This window comes from Saprolegnia parasitica, assembly GCF_000151545.1.
Source record: "Saprolegnia parasitica CBS 223.65 unplaced genomic scaffold supercont2.4, whole genome shotgun sequence".
NCBI lineage: Eukaryota > Oomycota > Saprolegniomycetes > Saprolegniales > Saprolegniaceae > Saprolegnia > Saprolegnia parasitica.
The window spans coordinates 1067745-1085757 of NW_012156398.1; the positions used below are offsets into that span (position 1 = coordinate 1067745).

Consider the following 18013-nt stretch of genomic DNA (forward strand, 5'->3'; position numbering starts at 1 on the left):
TCGATCCGAAGCCGAGAAAGGCCGTGGTCTGCCACAGCAAGTCTCGCGCCCGTATCCTGCGCACGCGCTACACGGGCGCTCACCGACCTTCGTCCGAGGTGTTTCTTTACCTGTCGGAAGCTCTCGCTCTCGACTGCGTGGACTTTGGCCGCGGGCATCGCGGCGAAACCAACTGCGCCAAACCGTTTCTGCCACGCATCCGGATAACACAAGTGGAACCGGCAGGTACGATGTATCGGATTGCACACTATATTCAGTCCCACCACCGCCAAATAGACTTGTTTGTCTCGTCCTCGGCCGTCACAGAATCACCTGTACTCAATGCAGTGCGGATGAATTAAAGGTTCCGAGCGAGGCCGTTCAGCTTTTGATGGCATCGATGCGGTGATGTTGCATTCGACTGCAATATGGGCCGCGTCCTGCGCTCTGTGTGGAGCCGATCACAATTTTGCGGTGTAAAATAGTATGTGCCGCCGTGCTGACGTCACTTGGCGTAGTCAATCTGAAATAGTGTTATTCGAAAAAGGCCGATCAATAAAAAAATTGCAGCTTTTGCACGTGGCCAGTGCACTAGAAGACGTCGACGGTCGACGATGTGGAACGCTCTCTTTGGCTCGGACGATGACATGATGGACCCGACGCAGGCGGGCAGCGCCGCCAAGGTCATCTACGGCGCGGGCGAGGAGCCAGACGCTATGACGATGCTCCTTGGCCGGCTCACGACCTTGCTCGAGCGCCTAGGCGAGGCCGAGCATGCGCGCAAGCTGTGGGAAGAGAAGGCCCGAAAGCTCGAGACCGTCAACCAGAAGCTCGCGTACGAGCTCGAGTACAGCACGGATGCAGAGCTGCGAGGTCGCATTGAAGACCTTACGGCCATGAACACAGCCCTGACCACCGTCAAGGCCACGCTAGAGAAGGAAGTCGAGACCAAAGAAGCCCGAGTGCATGCACAGGACGCAGTTGTGAAGGAACTCGAAGCCAAAGTCAACGAGCTTGATGTGAGCCATGCTGCTTGCGTTGCTGAGCTCGACGAACTTGTCGGCACGAAGGAGGAAACCGACCGTGAGATCCAACGCCTCTGCCGTAGCTTGGATCAGAAGGCCGTCGAAATCGCAGCGCTGACCAGCGACATTAAGGCCTCCGCTGCAGCTCGCGACGAAGAGCGCGCGGCCCTTGAAGCTGCTTCCGATTCGGACAAGGCTTCTCTCATCGCCCAGTACAACCAAGTCCAAGAGGAAGACCGGGTCAAGCTGGCGACGGCTGCTGCCGAATTGGCCGAGCTCCACGCGACCGTCACGCAGCTCGAAGCTCAACTGGCCTCCCTTACCCAAGTGGAAGCCAGCCTCCGCGAGTACCTCGCGCAGGCGCAGGCGCACGTAGGACACATGACCACTGAGCTCAACACAGAGAAGGCCAAACTCGCGGACGCCCAGAACAAGATCCATCGATTGGAGATGGACCACGCAGCCATGAAGCAGCTCGAGTCGACTTGGAAGGAGGACGCGATCCGAAAACTCACGGAGCAAGTTCAGGGCACGCAGGACGAGCTCTCGCGCATGATGGAGCTGAACATGGAGCTTACAGAGCGCAACGTGGCCTTGGAAGAAGAGCTGGGCGCCCCAACCCCGCGCTCGACCACGCTCAAGACCACATCCAGGCGCTTGAAGACGAGCTCGAGGGCTGGCGCACGACCGTTGATGCCAACAATGCTGTGTGGATGACGTCACTCGAGAAGGAGCAGGCCACTGTGCGGGCCCAAGCTGAACACATTGCGCAACTCGAGGCCGCGGTGAGCGAACTTGAAACGGCGTACGACGATCAATCGGACAGTCTCCGCGCGCAGATGCAAGCGCTCGAGACGCAAGCCCTCGAGTGGCGCCAACGTCTCGAAGCTCAGACCACCGAGTGGGTCGATGTTCAAGCAAAGATGGCTGCGGCGCACGCCGCCGACATTCGCGCCCGCGACGACGCACACGCCGCCCAAGTCGCGTCGCTTCGAGACACGATCGCCTCGATTCAGCTGGCAAAAGACAAAGAGGTGCTTGCTCTGCACGCGGCGCTCGTCCAAGAGAAGGAAGCGCTTCGCGCCCAACTTGACGTCGCGCTTGCGTCTGCGGCGTCAGAATCGGCGACGGCCGAGCTCAAGGCGGAAAACGCCCAGCTTCTCGAGTCCATAGCTTCTATGAAGGAGGGCGAGGTCCAGTGGCGCGCGCGCGAGGCCAGCATGGAGGCGTCGCTCGAGGCTATGGCCAGGCTGGCAAGTGACAATGCGTTTGCCAAGGAGCAGGAGCACGCAGCGTCGCTGGCCGCTCTGAAAGATGAGCTGGCATCAAGTGTCGCGGCGCACGAAGCGAAGGCTGCTACGCTTGAGGAGCAAATTGCGAACACGCAAGCTTTTCTCGAAGAGTGCGAAGAGGCGGCGCTCGAATGGGAGCGCAAGCACGACCGTGTGTATGACGATCTCCAGACCTCGGTAGCCCACAGTCGCGCGCTGACCGACGCCGTTGCGGCGCTTGAGGCCGACAAGGCAGCTGCTGCAGCCCACGTTGCGGCACTAGAAGCCGACGCGTCCACCAAAGATGAAGCACTTACCGAGCTTCAAGCGAACCTCGCATCATTGGTGACGTCCCACGAAGCTGCTGTCGCAGCCCTGCAATCTGATTACACCACGCAGCTCTCGGCTCGCGACATGACGATTGACGAGCTCAAGTTGCGTATCCAGACGTTGGAGACCAACCAGAGCGCGGTCGACGACCTCGCTGCAGCTCAAAGCAAGGCCGCGATTGAGATCCGGGCACTCCAGACCGAGCTTTTTGCGGCCCACGAAGAATGCGAGCGGCTACGAGCGGCGCTGGCGACGGCCGATGCGACCAAGTCGGCAGCAGAGGCGGCGATGGCCGAGGCGTTTGAAGCAGAAAAGGCACGGCTGCTGGGTATGCTTGATCAGGGCAAGCAGGCATTCCAAGTGCTCAAGACCAAGCACACGCAGATGCTCGACGAGTTCCGTGTCGTATCGGACGAGAAGGCGACGCTGTCGTCCGAAACTCAAGCACAGCTCGACGCTGCGCAGCGTGTCTTCGACGCCGAGAAGCGTCAGCTGCAACACGAGCTCGCTGCGACGCAAAAGATGCTTTCGGACGTGCACGCATCGGCCAATCTCTCGAACGAGCAGCTCGAGGAGCACATCCGCGAGCTGCAGCACCAGATGCATCTGCGCGAAAACAAGTTCGAGTCGGAGACCGAGGATCTCCTCGAAGAAATCGCGAGCCTCAACGGCCAACTCACAGACATCCAAGTGCAAAACAACGTCCTCTCGGCACGTAGCCACCGCCTCGCCCGCGACTTGTCCCAGTTTATGGACCTTCCGCCCGAGGACGCCGTGTTGATCGCGAACCCCAACACGCCCAACCTCTGGGAGCTTCTCGCGACGGGCATGGAGCAGCTCAAGTCAGACCTCGAGGTCGCCAGCACGTATGCGTCCAACCTGGACCAAATGGACGGCAACGACAACCTTCAGGACGCCACGTTCAGCGCCTTCTCGCCCTCGAACGCCAGTCAAGATCTCGCATCGTCTTCGTACCGCGACCACGAGCCGATGCGCACTGCCGCCGTCCAGTAGCTTCAACAGCAAAATACATGTATATACTACCTCAACACAATCCTGTTTGTTAGTACACGATGGAGGGCAGCATCCCCGCGTGTCACAGTCGACACAACCCACAAGTAGCACACGGATGCAGCAGCATAGAGACCCAGCGTTGTTGCATGGTTACGCTATTGGGTGCCATCGGTCGGCGCTTGCACGTCTTCGATGCTGTGGCTGCTCTCGCCGTCGTCCACATCGCTCATTTCGCTATCGCTGATATCCGAGTCGTCCACGTCACTCGCGCTAAAGACGTCATCGCCATCGTCGTCGGCAAAAACCACGACGGGCCCCTCATGGCTGCTTCCGTCGTCCTCGCCACCTTCGTTGCCGGCCTCGGACCCGTCGGCAGCAGCCTCGCGGCGCATCAGCCGTTCCAGGCGTCGCTGGGCGCGCTCCGAGAGCAGCGATTTGCGACAAAGCGGACAAGCAATGCTACAAGGCATGTGCGTTTGCGGGCAAAATGTGATTTGGCCGTACTGGTACTTCGTCATCTCATCATAGCAGGCGCCGTGAAGGACGTGGCCGCATGGAAGCACAGAGGGACTTTCCCGCGCTTCGAACAAGCTCTGGGAAGCGCATTAATTCACGAAAAGTGCAAGACGTGCGGGAATACCTCGTAGCAGATGCAGCATTCCTACACGGAACATGAGCTGCATATTGTGAGTGAGCTGTACCTGGCGCATTGCCTGGTTGATGCATACGTGCTTGTCCCGTCGATCCTGGGCGTAGCAGCCGCCGCACGTCATGCTACAGACAGTCTCAGCTGCGCTCTCCATGTTGAAAAAACCAGTGAAAGAACTTGTCGCGGCCACCGACACGGCAGATGCCGCAATCGTTGCAGTGGAAGATGCCTTTCTCGTCGCCCTCGTCGTCAAAGAGGTTGCAAACTACAGCCGCAGACGTCGACAACGTCGTCGCATCGTCGATTCGTACCGCTGCAAAAGTACTTGCCGAGCACAAAGGAGCACTTGGAGCAGGTCTGCTGCGGTGGCTGCTCCGTAAAGCACTTGCGGCAACGCACGCGCGTCACGGCGTGGCGGTCCATCTCGTGCTATGTTTTTCGAGTGAGTGGGCACCCTGGAGCTTGCTTTGCACACACCCCATCCTGAGCCTCGTTGTGGCACACGCGGCAAGGGAACCACTGGTTACAGCATTCGGCGAAGAGGTGGCAACCTAATCCATCGTCGTTAGCCAGAGTACATACCATGAGAGCTCGGTGTAGTAGGGTCATTGCGGAGGAGTGGCCGGAAGAGGGCACCTTACCGCGCTTGTAGTGGTCGCAGCTCATGACTGTCTTCCTTGGTCGTCGCTCTTCTGGGAGCTCTCGTCCGCACTTCGAACTTCGAGTATTCGAAGTTTTATGCCTTCGACAGTGCCCCTTCTTTATCGTTGCGCCACGTCATAGCTTGGCACGAATTGCTACCGGTAGCACCAGGAGCAAATACTGGTCCCAATTAGGGCCCCAATGATGTTCTGGGTTTTTATTGGTTGACGTAGCTTACGCGCACAGACAGCATCATCGTGTGGTGGCAGCTCGTTATCGCAGGCGCCAACGCCCGTCCCAGCGCAGTAGCTTTGACCTGGCATCGGCGCATTGGCTGAATCTGAGGAGAAGTAGTGCAAACTTCTCTGTCGCCGTCCGACCTTGTTGATATCATTCAAGAGACGTGTCCTCGAGCCAGCTTCAGCTATTTGCCTTGGCTATATGCGGGTGAAGTTCCAGTGAAATGGTGTCATGGACTAAATTGGGTGCGTGTATGGGACTGGCGCAAGCAGTTGGGTCTGGTCCAAACCTTAATGCATCGTTGGCTCGAACGTCGTGGACCCGAGACCCGAGTTGAAGCCCACGGGCATTTGTTCTTCCGGCGCTGAATCTCTACATACAAACATCAAGGTGTTCGGATCCAGCGGTGCACGACCTCTGAAACTTTATACTTGAACTTCTTCTGTTTTCTTTTTCGCCACGAGGGACCACTTCGCAATCGTTCTTGCCATGGATCTTGCGCCGACCGAGGACTGGGAGATCGTCGATGAGCTCTCGTACGTGGCATCACGATGGACGATGCAAACTGATGCGACGCTAGGACGGAGAGAAGGTTGGCGCCGACTTTGCCCGCCGAAGCCACAACGACGCAGGTTGGCTTGCCGCTCCTGCCCGCCGAGGTCATGACAAGTACACTGCCCGCCGCCAAGGGACCAGTTGAACCTTCTGTGCAAGAAGAAAGCACGTCCAAGGTCAAGGCCGCCATGGAGTTCGATGCCAACGCGAAAGCCAAAGCGGCGACTGCGACATCCACCAAAGTCCCAGTTGTGCCAAAGCCCGTGGTCGACGACGCAGACCTAACGCCGATCCGTGTCCGTGTCGGCGAGCGCATCGATGCCCATCAGTTTCGCGCGGATGAGACTGTCGACGCCTTTGTGGCAATGGTGCGTGAGCCGATGTCAATTCCGGTGGGAGACGTAAGATTGCGATATACTAGGCCTTTCCCGGCGAGCACAAGGACGGGAAGCGCATTCGCCTCATTTTCAAGGTAGGTACATCACGCCCAAGTCTATCTAAATTCCAGTGCCGCAGGGTGCTTATATGCTACCGGAAAAGTCCATGGCGACATATCGATTGAGTCGGAACGACGTTATCCACGCCATCATCACAGAGCCTGTGCGAGGTATTGTTCTTGCAGATAATGATGCGTTACCAGGAAACGCCTTCGACTTGTAGATGACGTGCCCACCGATGCGGGCAGCACGCTGGACGTCGTGGGCTTTGGTCTCCGCGCATCCGACGTTCTCCTGCTACTCACAGGCTTTATTGTGCTCACCATGTGGGTGTGGTACAGCAACTACCCGCAGCACTTTAGCTCACTCTCCTTCACAACCTTGCTGGCGCTCAGTGGTTTCCACGCCTACTGCGTCTATTCCGCGCTACTCGTGCACCAAGAACTCGGACGATGAACATGGTCGCTACTCACGCAGAGAACGTCGCTTTGCTTAAACCCCGTAAAATGACAACACCAAATCGATACATTACTGTCCCGAGCCGTACTCGTCCCGTAGCCGCTTTCGCAGGAGAAGCTTTTGCGCAAACGTGCCCCAGCGCTTGATGATAAGCGCTTGGTTGTGCTTGATGGCCTTCTCGATCGACTCGTGCTGCATCGCCGCGTGTGCGTCCTCGACCATCGCAGCGACGCCCTCGGCAACAACGATACCATTGAGGACGGGTACGTTGCGACCACCTTTGACCTCCCAACCGACGACGGCTGGCGCGAAGTCCACGCCGAGGGACTTGGCGACCTTGGCCACGCGAGGAAGTTGTAGGTGCACGCTGCCCTTCGGTAGGCAGTGGTCGCTCCACAGCTCAATGTTGCCGTGCTCGTTCTTGGGTACGACACCGTCGATGACCGGTGGAGCGACGTACTCCAATGTCTGCCATTCCCCAAAGAGGCTCATTGTGTTGTCGAGTGGTGGCGGAAACACTTGGGGGCCCGACGACTTTTTCTTGGCAACGCGCTTGATCGGCGCCTCGGTCTCGAGCACTTGGCGCCCGCGACGCCGCCACTGGTGCTTGGTGCGCAGCGTGCGGACAGCGTCGCGTTCAAAGACTGGCGCGCCCTTGAAGAGGCCGACGGGTTTTCGCGGGTGAAGGCACTGGAAGACGCCGAGGTGCTTTTCCAAGACGTACTGTGGGTGGTTCCTGAACGCTTGAAGGGACTGCGGCAGGGGCATCTTTTTTGTTTCGACGTCCAGCGCGTTGTCCGCTGACGCTCCGGCGCCAATGAGCCGCGCATACCAATTTTCGTCCAGACGCATCGCCAGCGTTCGACTCCATTCTGTCGCATAGCTTGCCGCGACATCCGTCCTGTGTCCGTGGTCGTCGAACGCGACGACGTGCGGAAGGAGCGTGCCGCGACCACGAAGTTTCTCGACTTCGAGCGGCGTGTCGAAAAGATTGCGAGAGACGTCGACGTGCACCCAAGCTCGAGTCGCACCTTGGACCTCGTTCCATGCCCGCAAGCTCGAGGTTTCTCGCAGGCTATTGATGCCAAAGAATGCATCAAAAGGCGCATCCCGACGGGTAATGTTGGGTGTGTCGAGCGACACGACGTAGCGCGTGTGGAGGCGGCACGCACGGCAAAGCGCAGTAAACAAGCAAATGAGCTCGTGCTCAGCTCCCGCACGCGCGTAGAAGACAGCGAGCAGCGACGACGCATCGATAGAGCAGGACGCATCTGCGACGTACGGCAGTCGCACGAAGGTTGCGCGGAACCACTTGACCATGTGCTGCAGCAAGTAGACGAGGTCCTTCTTTTCGCTTTTCGCCGCGTGTCGAGCAAGAATGTCTTCAATTTCCGGCGGCAAGAGCGACCGCAGAAGCGACTGCAGAATCGTCTGGTTGGCGAGGGCGTTGATCTTGGCCTCGCGCGCAACTAGACACACAAGGTGTGCCTTCTTCTGGACAAGAAGCTGCGCCTTCTCATCCTTGGTTAGGCGCTTGACTTTCACCTTTTTTGGCTGCTTTGAAGGTGGTGGCGCGTCGTTCGCAGCAGCATTCACGGCCGCATTGAGGGCAGCCCAGTCCTGGACATGCAGCTCGATGGGTGCCGTCGTAGCGGGGGCTTCGCCTTCAGCGTCGTCTGAATCTTCACTCTCGCTGCCGCCATTTGTCTCTGTGGCCTCGGGCACGTCGACATCTTCCCACTCGTCGTCGGCAGCGTCGTCGCCGGGGCTTGGGAGCGCGTCCTCCCATTCGTCTTCATCGTCGCTCATTTGTTCAACTTCGGTTCTGCGATCTTCGGAATGCTTCGAACTTCGATGCCAGCTGCCGCCAAAATTTATCGGCACTTCAACATTCGTTTTAATAGGCCCCGGTGCAGCCGAAAGCCGATACGGTAGTTGAATCGAATAGCATCTTGGTGATTGGGTAGGGTACCCCCTAAACGTCCATTTTGGTTATCGCGGGACAGGCGCTTCAACTGCGACTTGTCAGCTGCCAACGGACGCAGTCGAAATTGGGATGCGTCCGACGCCCATCGCCATCGCCGAGCCACTGCCAGCGACACCGACGGCCTCGTACCATGCGCTGCCGGAACCTACGCTGCGAATCGATGTCGTCGCCTTTGCTGTACCAGCGCCGCCATCAGCGTTACGCTGGCCATGCCGCCAAGCTGCGCTGGTCCAGATGACGTACTTTTTCCTCTCGCTGCTGCTGCTCAACTTCAGCCTGCTTCTCGGTCTCCTTGGTCTTCTTGCTGCTGGCGCGGGGTACTTTGGTAGCGGTCGGCCCATCGATGGTCGCCGCCGCCGGGCCCTGTTCCTTTACCGTCTCGCCAACGCTGTCCTCCTCACGGGGCATGCTGCCGCGTTCATCTACTTGGCGGTACACGGCAATCACCTCAAGAGCCTTAATATTGGTGCAAGCGTCCTGGGCGTCATTGGTGGCGCCATGAACATGACAGTGCTCTGGTACGGTCTCGTGCACGGTCATCGATACTACTCGGACGTTGTCGTTGTCGCCAGTCGCGCCCGAGTCCATGTATAAGACGGACGTCGCCATAGATCGTATTTATTCGAGCTCGCATCACTAACAGAATGCCATCCCTACAATATGAAGTTCGTGTGCGTCCGAAGAGAGCAAGGCTGCCCCTGTGGTGAAGTCATGCGCAAAGAACAGATATCATCAGCTTTGGCTCCAACTGCGTCCAGCACGGTTGATCGGTCTCGTACTGTACGCGACATCGGCGCACCTTGCGAGCTACTCGTTGAGGCCGCAGCGCCAGCATCAATCAACGAAAGACCTTTAACCGACTGGCGAAGAGCAACGTCGCGCTCATGAAGCGTTCGGGTATCATGCTTCACCCATCTCGCCGTGCTTGTCAAACCTTGAAGCCGTGTTTGTGGACCCCATGCGCACAAAGAAGGCGCGACGGACGAGACAATGGTGTTTCCAAGATGCAGAATGCCCGCACCTCCGCTCTGTGTGGATTGATGGTAAAGCCCTAGTGGTAGTCTTCCACGGAAGTCGCATCTCTTCATTAGACAGGAGCAAATTATGCAGACAACTATGTTGAGCTAAGGCGAAGCCAGCAAAGACACCGTGTGAGGGAGCGAGTAGCCCAGCACCGCGACGATAAGCGTGTAGCCCAAGGTCACGATCAGCACGACAGAGAAGATCGAGAAGATGAGGCCGACGCGAAGGAAGTCCTGGACCTTGAGGTAGGGCTCGCCATGGTCGTCGAGGACAAGCAGCGAATTGATATTGGGGAACGACGCAAACGGCAAACCCATTGCTACACAGCTGATAAAAGATCAGCCCGAAAATAGGCGACGCACCGGCGGATATGGCGAGGGCGCAGCAAATCACAGGGATGTGCGGGTGGCCAATCTCAACGCTTAGTTGTACGATGATCGGCAGCAGAATCAGCGACGCGACCGTATGCGAGATGAACGTCGTGAGGCAAAGCACGAGGAGGCAGAGCATGACGGTTGTGAGCCACACGCTGCCGCTGGGGAGCGCTTGAATCAACGAGTGGCTCAGTGTTGTAAGCAGCCCCGATCGCTGGACCGCCTAGTCGAATATATCTATTTAGGCAAAAGTGTATAACGAGACGAAATCACACCTCGCCAAGAACATTGCCGCCCGCAATGAGGAACAGAATGTGCCACGAGAACGAGTTGAAGTCAAACTGACTCAAGATGCCAGTACCGAAGAGCGTAAACTAGACGCCAGAAGGTCAGAAGAGGCGTGAGAGTCGCAGCATACCATCAGCATGAGCGATATTATGCCCATGTCGCCGATGGTTTCAGCCATGAACGTGAAGAGCGCCCACATGATGATCGTGAGCATTGTCAAAACGACAACGGCAATGTGGACGCGGTTAATACGCTGCTTTTGGTCGTACACGATTTGCGGGATGTACGTCACGTCGGCCGGATCGAAGACCCAAAGCAAGAAAAGCCAGCACTACAGAGACGCTGAGAATCTAAATGTATCGGAGATAGGAGACACACGAGAATCGTCGCGAAGGTGCAGAAGGGCACCGATATCATCATCCACTGGCCAAAAGAAACGACGTAGCCGGCCTTCTCGAGGTACGACTGCGCCAGAGTGTTCTAGATCGTCAGCGACAGCATTAGTGGTGTGCAGTGCCATAACCCAGATACCTGAAGCGAAGCAATTGGTGTCATCATGCCGCCAAGGTTGCACGCGAACGCGAGACCGATGAGCAGCGTCTTGACATATGAGCTGTTGTGCGGAAAGTCACGAATGATGGGCAAAAGCACCTACAGATTAATGTGTCAGATTCCCAAGAAGCGAACGACAACGCAGCAGACCGAGACGCAGAGAACGGGCGCCGTGTGGTTGTTGATCCACATGGAAAGGAAGAGACCCATGAGCATGATCGCGAGGAGAAAGAAGCGTGGGCGTTTCTTGAAGCGGCGCTGGAGGAAGGCGGCCAAGTAGAGTTCAATCTGGCACTTGGACAATGCCGCCGAAATGGAAAAGCTAATTGGCATGAGTAAAAGTAAATTGCAAGGTTGACGCACCCGCCATGATGAGAATGGTCGTGTGGTTCACGAGCAGTGTCATTGCTTCCTTGGCCGCGCTTTCTACGCCGTGTATGTAATGTTTCAGGCGACACAAGAATGCACATACTGGCGTCGAGAAGCACGTCGGGATTGGCCTTGTTGTTGAGAATGCGAAGGAAGACGACAAGGACGGGCACAAGCAACGACGTCGCGAAGTACGGGACAGCTTCCGTGACCCAGAGCGACGTCACAAAGACGAGCATCGCCAAGCAGCGTTGCTGCACTGGTTGCTCTAACGGATTGTAGTTGGATGAGCATCGAAATCACCTCAATATGTGAGAGTATGTACCGCCAGGAAGGTTGACCATAAGAAGCACGAGGAATAGCGTGCACGAGACGGCAAAGGGCACGACCTTGACCTTGCGGAAAAGCGAGTCTTGATTGCCCTGCTGACGGCGAATGCGACCTTCCATGTTACCAGCCTCGAGCTTGTCCCTGCACAAAAGTTATGACGCGCGTTGCAAGAAAGAGGTACTTCATACTTGGACGTGATCCCAAAGAGGCGATCGAGAAGCCCGTCAACGTCGTTGGACGCATAAAAGTCCTCGCGGTTCAGCTGCTTCATAAAGCCACCAAGCGCGTCTTCACCCGTTGTCTTGTCGAACTTCTTGACGATTTTTCGAAAGCCCGTGTGGTTGAGGTTCACAAACGCCTTGAGATCGATGAGCGTATCGTACGCGTCCTGAATCGCGGCAAACCCGCCCTCGTGCGAGAACGTAGGGTTGTGCGTCGAGACGTGGCCGTGCGCCGTCTTGCCTTCGTCGCGCAGCATGCTCTCAAAGTCCTTGATGTTCTTTGCGATGTTGGTGATCTTGGCGCGGTAAAAGTCGTTCGCAATCTGGATGTTGGCGTTTGTCATGGCCCAGAACTCGGTTTTCGCCTCGGCGATACCCTCGAGATTCAAGTCCGAGCTAGAGAGCGTGGATGGTTCGAGCAGTGGCGAGGCCTCCGTCACCTTCTTTCTACCACTCGCCGTGCGTGTGATACCGCTGGTCGCGTCCTCGTCGCTGCCAGCAGTCACGTTGGGCGGACGTGGAAGCGGCGACTGGCCACGCTTCTTCTCCAGCTTTTCCAGCTTCTGCTTCCCACGTTCGATCTCAAAGGCGACGCGTTTGATGAGCCGCTTGAGCTTCTTGTACTGCACGTAGTACTGTCGCCACTCGACGTTGGCCGTGATCTCGAGCTGCTTCCCAAACTTCATCGGCTCGCGGATTCGAAAATGCGACGAGTGAAGCTTGCGTGCAATTTAATGCACACGACGCATTTATACTACCGTATTTTAATGCATGCGTGCATTCTGCTCAGTAGCGCTTGGTGCATATTAATAAAGAGTGTGTCGCATACGTGGCATTGTATTTCGGCCGCGGGACGACGGCCTCGCGACCACAGATGGAACGGAACGGATCTTGGCAGCAAGCCCAATGCGCTCCACCGCCCGGCGCAGTGGCCACCGCCCATAGCTGTAGCCACCGTGGTCGATCGGCGATCGCGTCCTCAGTGTCGCAGCACCTGACGTCAGGCCTCAACGCACCCACGATTTGTTGAAGCTGCAACGAGAGCGCAAGCGCTGTGCCGCGCAACGGCTGCAAGGCAGGATCTGCGCATGATGCCCTTGGAATCCTAAGCTTAGAAAGCAGAGACGACACAGGTCATTTCTGGGCCAAGGGCGATAAACAGGCGAGACGGGCCGCGACATGCGTAGGGCGCGCATGTACCGGGTACCCACGCTGAAGCGAGATACTGGACGTTATCCTCGACAGTCATGTGCTCTCGCGAGCATACTCGCCATGCCTTGAGACCACTCTGTGCACGGCAGGGCCAATAGGCGTCCATTTACGCATCCATGCTGCTGCCCGCCAGGAGAAGGTTCCCACACGAAGTTGCTCAAGGATTTATTTTATTTTTGATACAAATCAATGTAGAATAAAATAATTATCGCCTGCCCAGCCATTGGTTTTTCAACAAGCAAGGCAAGAAGCATGACAGACGAGGTCGCACTGCAGCAATGGCTCGCGCCGTGGCCCAAGATCCAGGACCAGCTCAACCTCCTCCTTGTCGGTCTCAAGCGACGCCAGATCACGGGCTCGTACGAGACGTCGCGCAAGACCACGGAGCTGCTCCGTGCTGTGCTTGGTGCTGTCCGCTTTACGCACGCCCGGCAGCTCATGGAGCACATCCGCATCCTTGGTCGCGTCCTCATCAAGGCTATCCCGCAAGAGCTCGCGATTGGCAACGTTATTCGCCGAGTTCTCTTTATCGTGCGCGAAGAGTACCTAAACGGGATGAAGGCGCTGTCGTCGCAGACGCAGGCGCAGCTCTCGCTCGGCACGATTCTCACGCCGGGCATGGAAGACGACTTCACGACGCCCATCAAGGAGCTTAAGCAAGCCATCATGGAGGGTGTGAGCGAGCTCATGGATGAGATCGAGAACCTCCACATCAGCATCGCGGACCAGGCCATGGAGTACATTCACGCGAAGTACGCATCGCTGCTTATCCCAATAGCCTTCGCAACTCGTCTCACACGTTTCATTTCACTAGCGAGGTCATTTTGACGTATGGTCTCTCGACGTCTGTGGAAGAGTTCCTCAAAGCGGCTGCCAAGAAGCGGCAGTTCAAGGTCATCGTTGTCGAATCTACGCCTGTTCTCAATGGCCAAGTACCGTGCCAATGAATTTGCATGCGACCAACTCATTGGACCATCAATCATCCTAGAACATGGCCCATCGACTCGCAGAGAGTGGCATCGACACGACCGTCATCACAGACAGCGCCGTCTTTGCTATGATGGCCCGTGTCAACAAGGTGCAGGACGGAGTTACTCTGAACGATCTCTAATCTGGTACATAGGTGGTGATTCCGGCCATCGCTGTCGTTGCCAACGGCGGTCTCATCGCGCAGTCTGGGATTCAAAACATCGCTCTCGCAGCCAAAAAGTTCTGCGTGCCCGTCGTGTCCGTTGCCGGTCTCTTCAAGGTACGTAGACCGAGAGTTCTTCCTCAGAATTGTGACTCATCAGCATTCGTAGCTCTGCCCGCTGTACCCGCACGATCTGGACGTCCTTAACGAGCTCGTGTCGCCGGCGCACATTCTCAACTACGACGAGACCCTTCCCAACGTTGAACCTCTACGGCAGGCTGCATCTTACTGCTGTTTCTAGATGGATGTCTTGAACCCGGTGAACGACTACGTGCCGCCCGAGCATGTGACCATCTTCATCACAAACACCGGCGCGTACCAGCCGTCGTATATTTACCGCTTGCTGACCGAGTACTACTCGCCGCAGGACTATCAATTGGTCTAAGCCGCCAGTGACAAGAAGAATATACGCACGAAGTAATGTAGCATTTCTTCAGTGGTCCTTAGCTCACATGGCTATGCAGAGAGAGCAGAGATGGTGGATGGAAAGCGTGGAAACGGGACAGATGACGGGAAAGATCGTTTACGCGAACCGGCGCGTCCACTCCATGGCCGTGCGCAAAGCACCGGGTTCGTCCGTCTTCCAGTGGTCGGCAACGTCATTCGCAAGCGGATCATCGGGGTTGGCGCTGAGAGTAGCGCCTGGATGCTCAGGAGCACCGTGCGGATCTGGAGCGCGGGCGACCACTTGTCCTTGAGGATGTCGAGGCAGATGCGCCCGAGCTTGTCAATGTTCGGGTGGTAAATACGAGTCAGGAACCGGACCTTGGGTGGCGCCATGGGGTAGTCAGCAGGCAGAAAGAGCTCGAGCTTGAAGATGCCGTTCTCGTACGGGGACGACTGAGGCCCGGCGATCACGACCTGGAAGTAACGGAGGTTGTCCTCGTACGGAGTAGCGCTGATGCCCGGTACTACGCAAGATGCACATACAGACGTCAACCACTCGATCTGGATTCCATCTCCCGTCATGCGTACCGGGCTCCGCGAGGAGTCGCTGCGTTTCCTTGACGATGCGACGGGGGAGATTTGCCGCGTTCGACATGGCGTCAGGAAGCGATTCTGTGAAGTGAACGCCCGCACGAAAGAAAATTCAGAATCGACGTTTGATTGGATAAAATTCTGACCGTGCAACGGTTCTAACCGGACGGCTCAGTCGTGCGGTTGGATCTTACCGCTGCAAGGGCCTGCAAGGTCGCATCACGGGATGGCATCGTCGCGCCGAGGAGGCCAACGCAGAGAGCACTACTAGCGGCAGCGTATTCGAGGCAGTCCGCAATCGTATGACCTTGCGCCAACATGGCAGCGAATGCGCCACGGAAGCAGTCGCCAGCCCCGGTAGTGTCGACGACAGTTGTCTTGAAAGCGGCTTGCTGCGTGACGGAGCCATCCTCGGCGATGAGAACTGCGCCGCTCGATCCGCGCGAAACGAGGAGAGCTGTGCGATGATACGTGTCTTGGAGCATCTTGGCGGCACGGACGACATCGTCTAGCGTCAGTAGGGGTGCGGAAGCGCCAATGCAGCGTTGGAGCTCGGTCTCGTTGGGGCACATGTAGTCGACGTACTGCAAAAAGTCGGCGTCGATAGCGCGTTCTTCACCTCCGAGGTCCCAGAGAACGATCGCTCCTGCAGCCTTCGCTTCCATAGCAACGAGCCGGTTGACGCGGTGGGGAATTTCGCATTGAAGCAGCACAACCGACGCGTTGCGAATGCTCGCCTTCGAGCTTGGAGAAAGCTCTGTCGGCCACGCAGCATTCGCTCCTGGTACGATTACGATGGCATTTTCACCCGATGGCATGAGGAAGATTGTGGCCTGGCCTGAGACGACGTCCGTGTGCACGGTGCTCGACGCATCGACCGTCACACCAGCATCCCGCAAATGTGCTTGCATGCGGCTGGCATAGTCGTCGCCGAACTGGCCGAGAAAAGTGGTCGGGGCGCCGGCATGAGAGGCCGCGACAGCTTGGTTGGAGCCTTTGCCGCCAATGAGGCACCGAGACCCCGTCGCACTAAGCGTCTCGCCCGGCAGTGGAAGTCGCGTGACGTCCAGAAAGATGTCAGCGTTGATGGACCCCACGACGAGGACAGATGGCGATGGCATGGCAGGGAAAGGTTGAAAATGACGACCATTTTCGTCCACCTCAGCCTCAGTTGTTTAACGCGTTTTATTCATGGGTTAAACATGGTGAAAACAAAAAACTGAATGCACCCACCACCATACGGGTACCCATCACGAATGACTAAAGACAACTGCTCCTGCACGCACCGGGGCCAAAAAGACTTGCTATTTTCAATGTTGTCATCGCTACTCTGTGGTGTGGGTCGTTGACCATGGTTCCATGGCCATCAAGCGACGACCGAGGGGCGAAAATTTGTGTTCGGAGAAGCGCTCATCAACTTTTCCTGGGCTTGCGCTGCCTTTCTGCCAATGGTCAGCGGGCAGTAAGCGAGCTTCGTACCGGCGAAGTTGCTCCTTCGCGTACGCTTCGTTGATGGGGACACGGGGAAGAAAGCCGGTATAGATGACCTCTCGAGGAATTGAACCGACGTGGCGGTAGCTATTGGCGTGCGGGATGCGCCAGTCGAAGAAGATGACGCTGCCGGCGCGGCATGGAATGTGCTCGTAGCGGCTAATGACGCGGTTGTCTTCTTGCATGCGCAACGGCGAGAAATCACCAAGGCAGACCGGTGGCCTCGCGTCAGCAGAAGCGTGGCCTGCTGTGGCAAAGTACCCAGCAAACTCTTTGTGAAAGCCGCGAACGGCTTCAAAGCCACCAGTGGACGCATCGAGGTTGTCAGTAAGCGCTGTGATGCACTGGATGGGGCGCCAGCGCGGAAATTCCTTCCCCGTGGCGTACATGTTGGTCGGACAGCAGTCGACATGTGGCGTCAAGGACCGTTGAAGTTGTTTCTTGCTCTTGCGCTTCGACACGCCATCGACTGCGCCAGATGAGATTGCATCAGGCACGCGGTAGCAGACGCGGTTCACGTAGATATAGCCCTCTGTCGCGTTGAACTCGCCAAAGGGGTGGCGGAAGAGGTCCAGTTCGCCCGACGCGTACGTCGCAGCCCAGAGCTCAGACATGGCCTTGAAGACGCGAGGATGTTCGGCCACAGTAAGGCGCCATGACGGATAGAAGAGATCGAGGATCCCACCGGCGCCGCCTGTGCTGGAAAGCAGCTTGAGGTTTACCGCCGTTGCTGGAAGGTCATCGTGGTCCTACACGCCCCGTCATGAGAAATGGAGCCAGCTTTGACCTGTCACAACGTACAACGCCATAGCTCTTGAGTTCATCGTGGAGAGAGGCGCGCGCACTAGCAACCTCGCTTGGCGTCAGCACGTCGTCGACAACGAGGACGCCAGTATCGAGGAACTGCTCAATTTGCGTCAGCGACAGCATCTCAAAGACAAAAGCAATGTGACGCGACTTTGCACCAATTTATGGTGTCCAATCAAAAGTCAGGATACCAAAGAAATGCCTCTAGGGGAATGCGCCATTTATATGGTAAAGTGGCAATTTATGGCGCAGCCGCATAAGAAAAGAGAGGGAAAAGATGCTGGATCCTATTTTATCATCGTTTTATTCCGGTGCGAGTGTGCGAAGCGGCAAGTGGCAATCCACGGACACCGTCGTCAGGTGAGCTGATTACGCAATCCTACCACTGGGCGCCATAAGTAGACCGCCCAATCACCTCCCTGGATTCTACCTGCCGTCCAATGAGAATGCAGCGACCGCTGGCTCGGGGCGCGTTGTAATTGGACAAAAAGGGTCGAGTTTATCCCAAGCAGCCAATCGGCAGTGGTAGCAAGCGAGTAGGAACTTGGAGACGCACGGTGGGTTTCAGTATGGTGAGGCCCCAACCAT

General features: G+C 57.0%; 9 protein-coding genes across 9 annotated transcripts; 3 read left to right on the plus strand and 6 right to left on the minus strand.

Annotated features, from left to right (window-relative positions):
- Positions 1-593: 593 nt before the first annotated feature.
- On the plus strand, positions 594-3619 carry SPRG_01777 (hypothetical protein; the record flags this gene model as incomplete). The annotated part of the gene is made up of 2 exons (XM_012340143.1): positions 594-1592; positions 1658-3619. 2 exons carry the CDS (start codon positions 594-596, stop codon positions 3617-3619), a joined length of 2961 nt encoding a protein of 986 aa, XP_012195533.1.
- A 113-nt stretch (positions 3620-3732) lies between these two features.
- On the minus strand, positions 3733-4984 carry SPRG_01778 (hypothetical protein). The gene is made up of 7 exons (XM_012340144.1): positions 4910-4984; positions 4746-4819; positions 4580-4697; positions 4434-4533; positions 4321-4393; positions 4260-4280; positions 3733-4212 (listed from the first exon to the last, which is right to left on the minus strand). Exons 1-7 carry the CDS (start codon positions 4932-4934, stop codon positions 3775-3777), a joined length of 849 nt encoding a protein of 282 aa, XP_012195534.1. The 5' UTR covers positions 4935-4984; the 3' UTR covers positions 3733-3774.
- A 630-nt stretch (positions 4985-5614) lies between these two features.
- On the plus strand, positions 5615-6681 carry SPRG_01779 (hypothetical protein). The gene is made up of 5 exons (XM_012340145.1): positions 5615-5686; positions 5731-6073; positions 6127-6177; positions 6222-6312; positions 6366-6681. Exons 1-5 carry the CDS (start codon positions 5640-5642, stop codon positions 6596-6598), a joined length of 765 nt encoding a protein of 254 aa, XP_012195535.1. The 5' UTR covers positions 5615-5639; the 3' UTR covers positions 6599-6681.
- On the minus strand, positions 6614-8424 carry SPRG_01780 (hypothetical protein). The gene has a single exon (XM_012340146.1). It carries the CDS (start codon positions 8408-8410, stop codon positions 6671-6673), a length of 1740 nt encoding a protein of 579 aa, XP_012195536.1. The 5' UTR covers positions 8411-8424; the 3' UTR covers positions 6614-6670.
- Positions 8425-8640: 216 nt separating this feature from the next.
- SPRG_01781 (hypothetical protein) lies at positions 8641-9251 on the minus strand. Its single transcript, XM_012340147.1, has one exon. It carries the CDS (start codon positions 9195-9197, stop codon positions 8787-8789), a length of 411 nt encoding a protein of 136 aa, XP_012195537.1. The 5' UTR covers positions 9198-9251; the 3' UTR covers positions 8641-8786.
- A 461-nt stretch (positions 9252-9712) lies between these two features.
- Positions 9713-12431, minus strand: SPRG_01782 (hypothetical protein; the record flags this gene model as incomplete). The annotated part of the gene is made up of 11 exons (XM_012340148.1): positions 9713-9930; positions 9974-10208; positions 10261-10359; positions 10404-10604; positions 10652-10753; positions 10805-10924; positions 10976-11147; positions 11185-11251; positions 11298-11462; positions 11520-11665; positions 11713-12431. 11 exons carry the CDS (start codon positions 12429-12431, stop codon positions 9713-9715), a joined length of 2244 nt encoding a protein of 747 aa, XP_012195538.1.
- A 760-nt stretch (positions 12432-13191) lies between these two features.
- On the plus strand, positions 13192-14589 carry SPRG_01783 (hypothetical protein). Its single transcript, XM_012340149.1, has 6 exons — positions 13192-13709; positions 13772-13889; positions 13946-14035; positions 14081-14206; positions 14259-14348; positions 14391-14589. The coding sequence occupies exons 1-6, from the start codon at positions 13210-13212 to the stop codon at positions 14532-14534; spliced, it is 1068 nt and encodes a 355-aa protein (XP_012195539.1). The 5' UTR covers positions 13192-13209; the 3' UTR covers positions 14535-14589.
- On the minus strand, positions 14571-15233 carry SPRG_01784 (hypothetical protein). The gene is made up of 2 exons (XM_012340150.1): positions 15125-15233; positions 14571-15060 (listed from the first exon to the last, which is right to left on the minus strand). Exons 1-2 carry the CDS (start codon positions 15189-15191, stop codon positions 14606-14608), a joined length of 522 nt encoding a protein of 173 aa, XP_012195540.1. The 5' UTR covers positions 15192-15233; the 3' UTR covers positions 14571-14605.
- Positions 15234-15285: 52 nt separating this feature from the next.
- Positions 15286-17548, minus strand: SPRG_01785 (hypothetical protein; the record flags this gene model as incomplete). The annotated part of the gene is made up of 3 exons (XM_012340151.1): positions 15286-16156; positions 16607-17367; positions 17420-17548. 3 exons carry the CDS (start codon positions 17546-17548, stop codon positions 15286-15288), a joined length of 1761 nt encoding a protein of 586 aa, XP_012195541.1.
- Between the last annotated feature and the right edge of the window lie 465 nt (positions 17549-18013).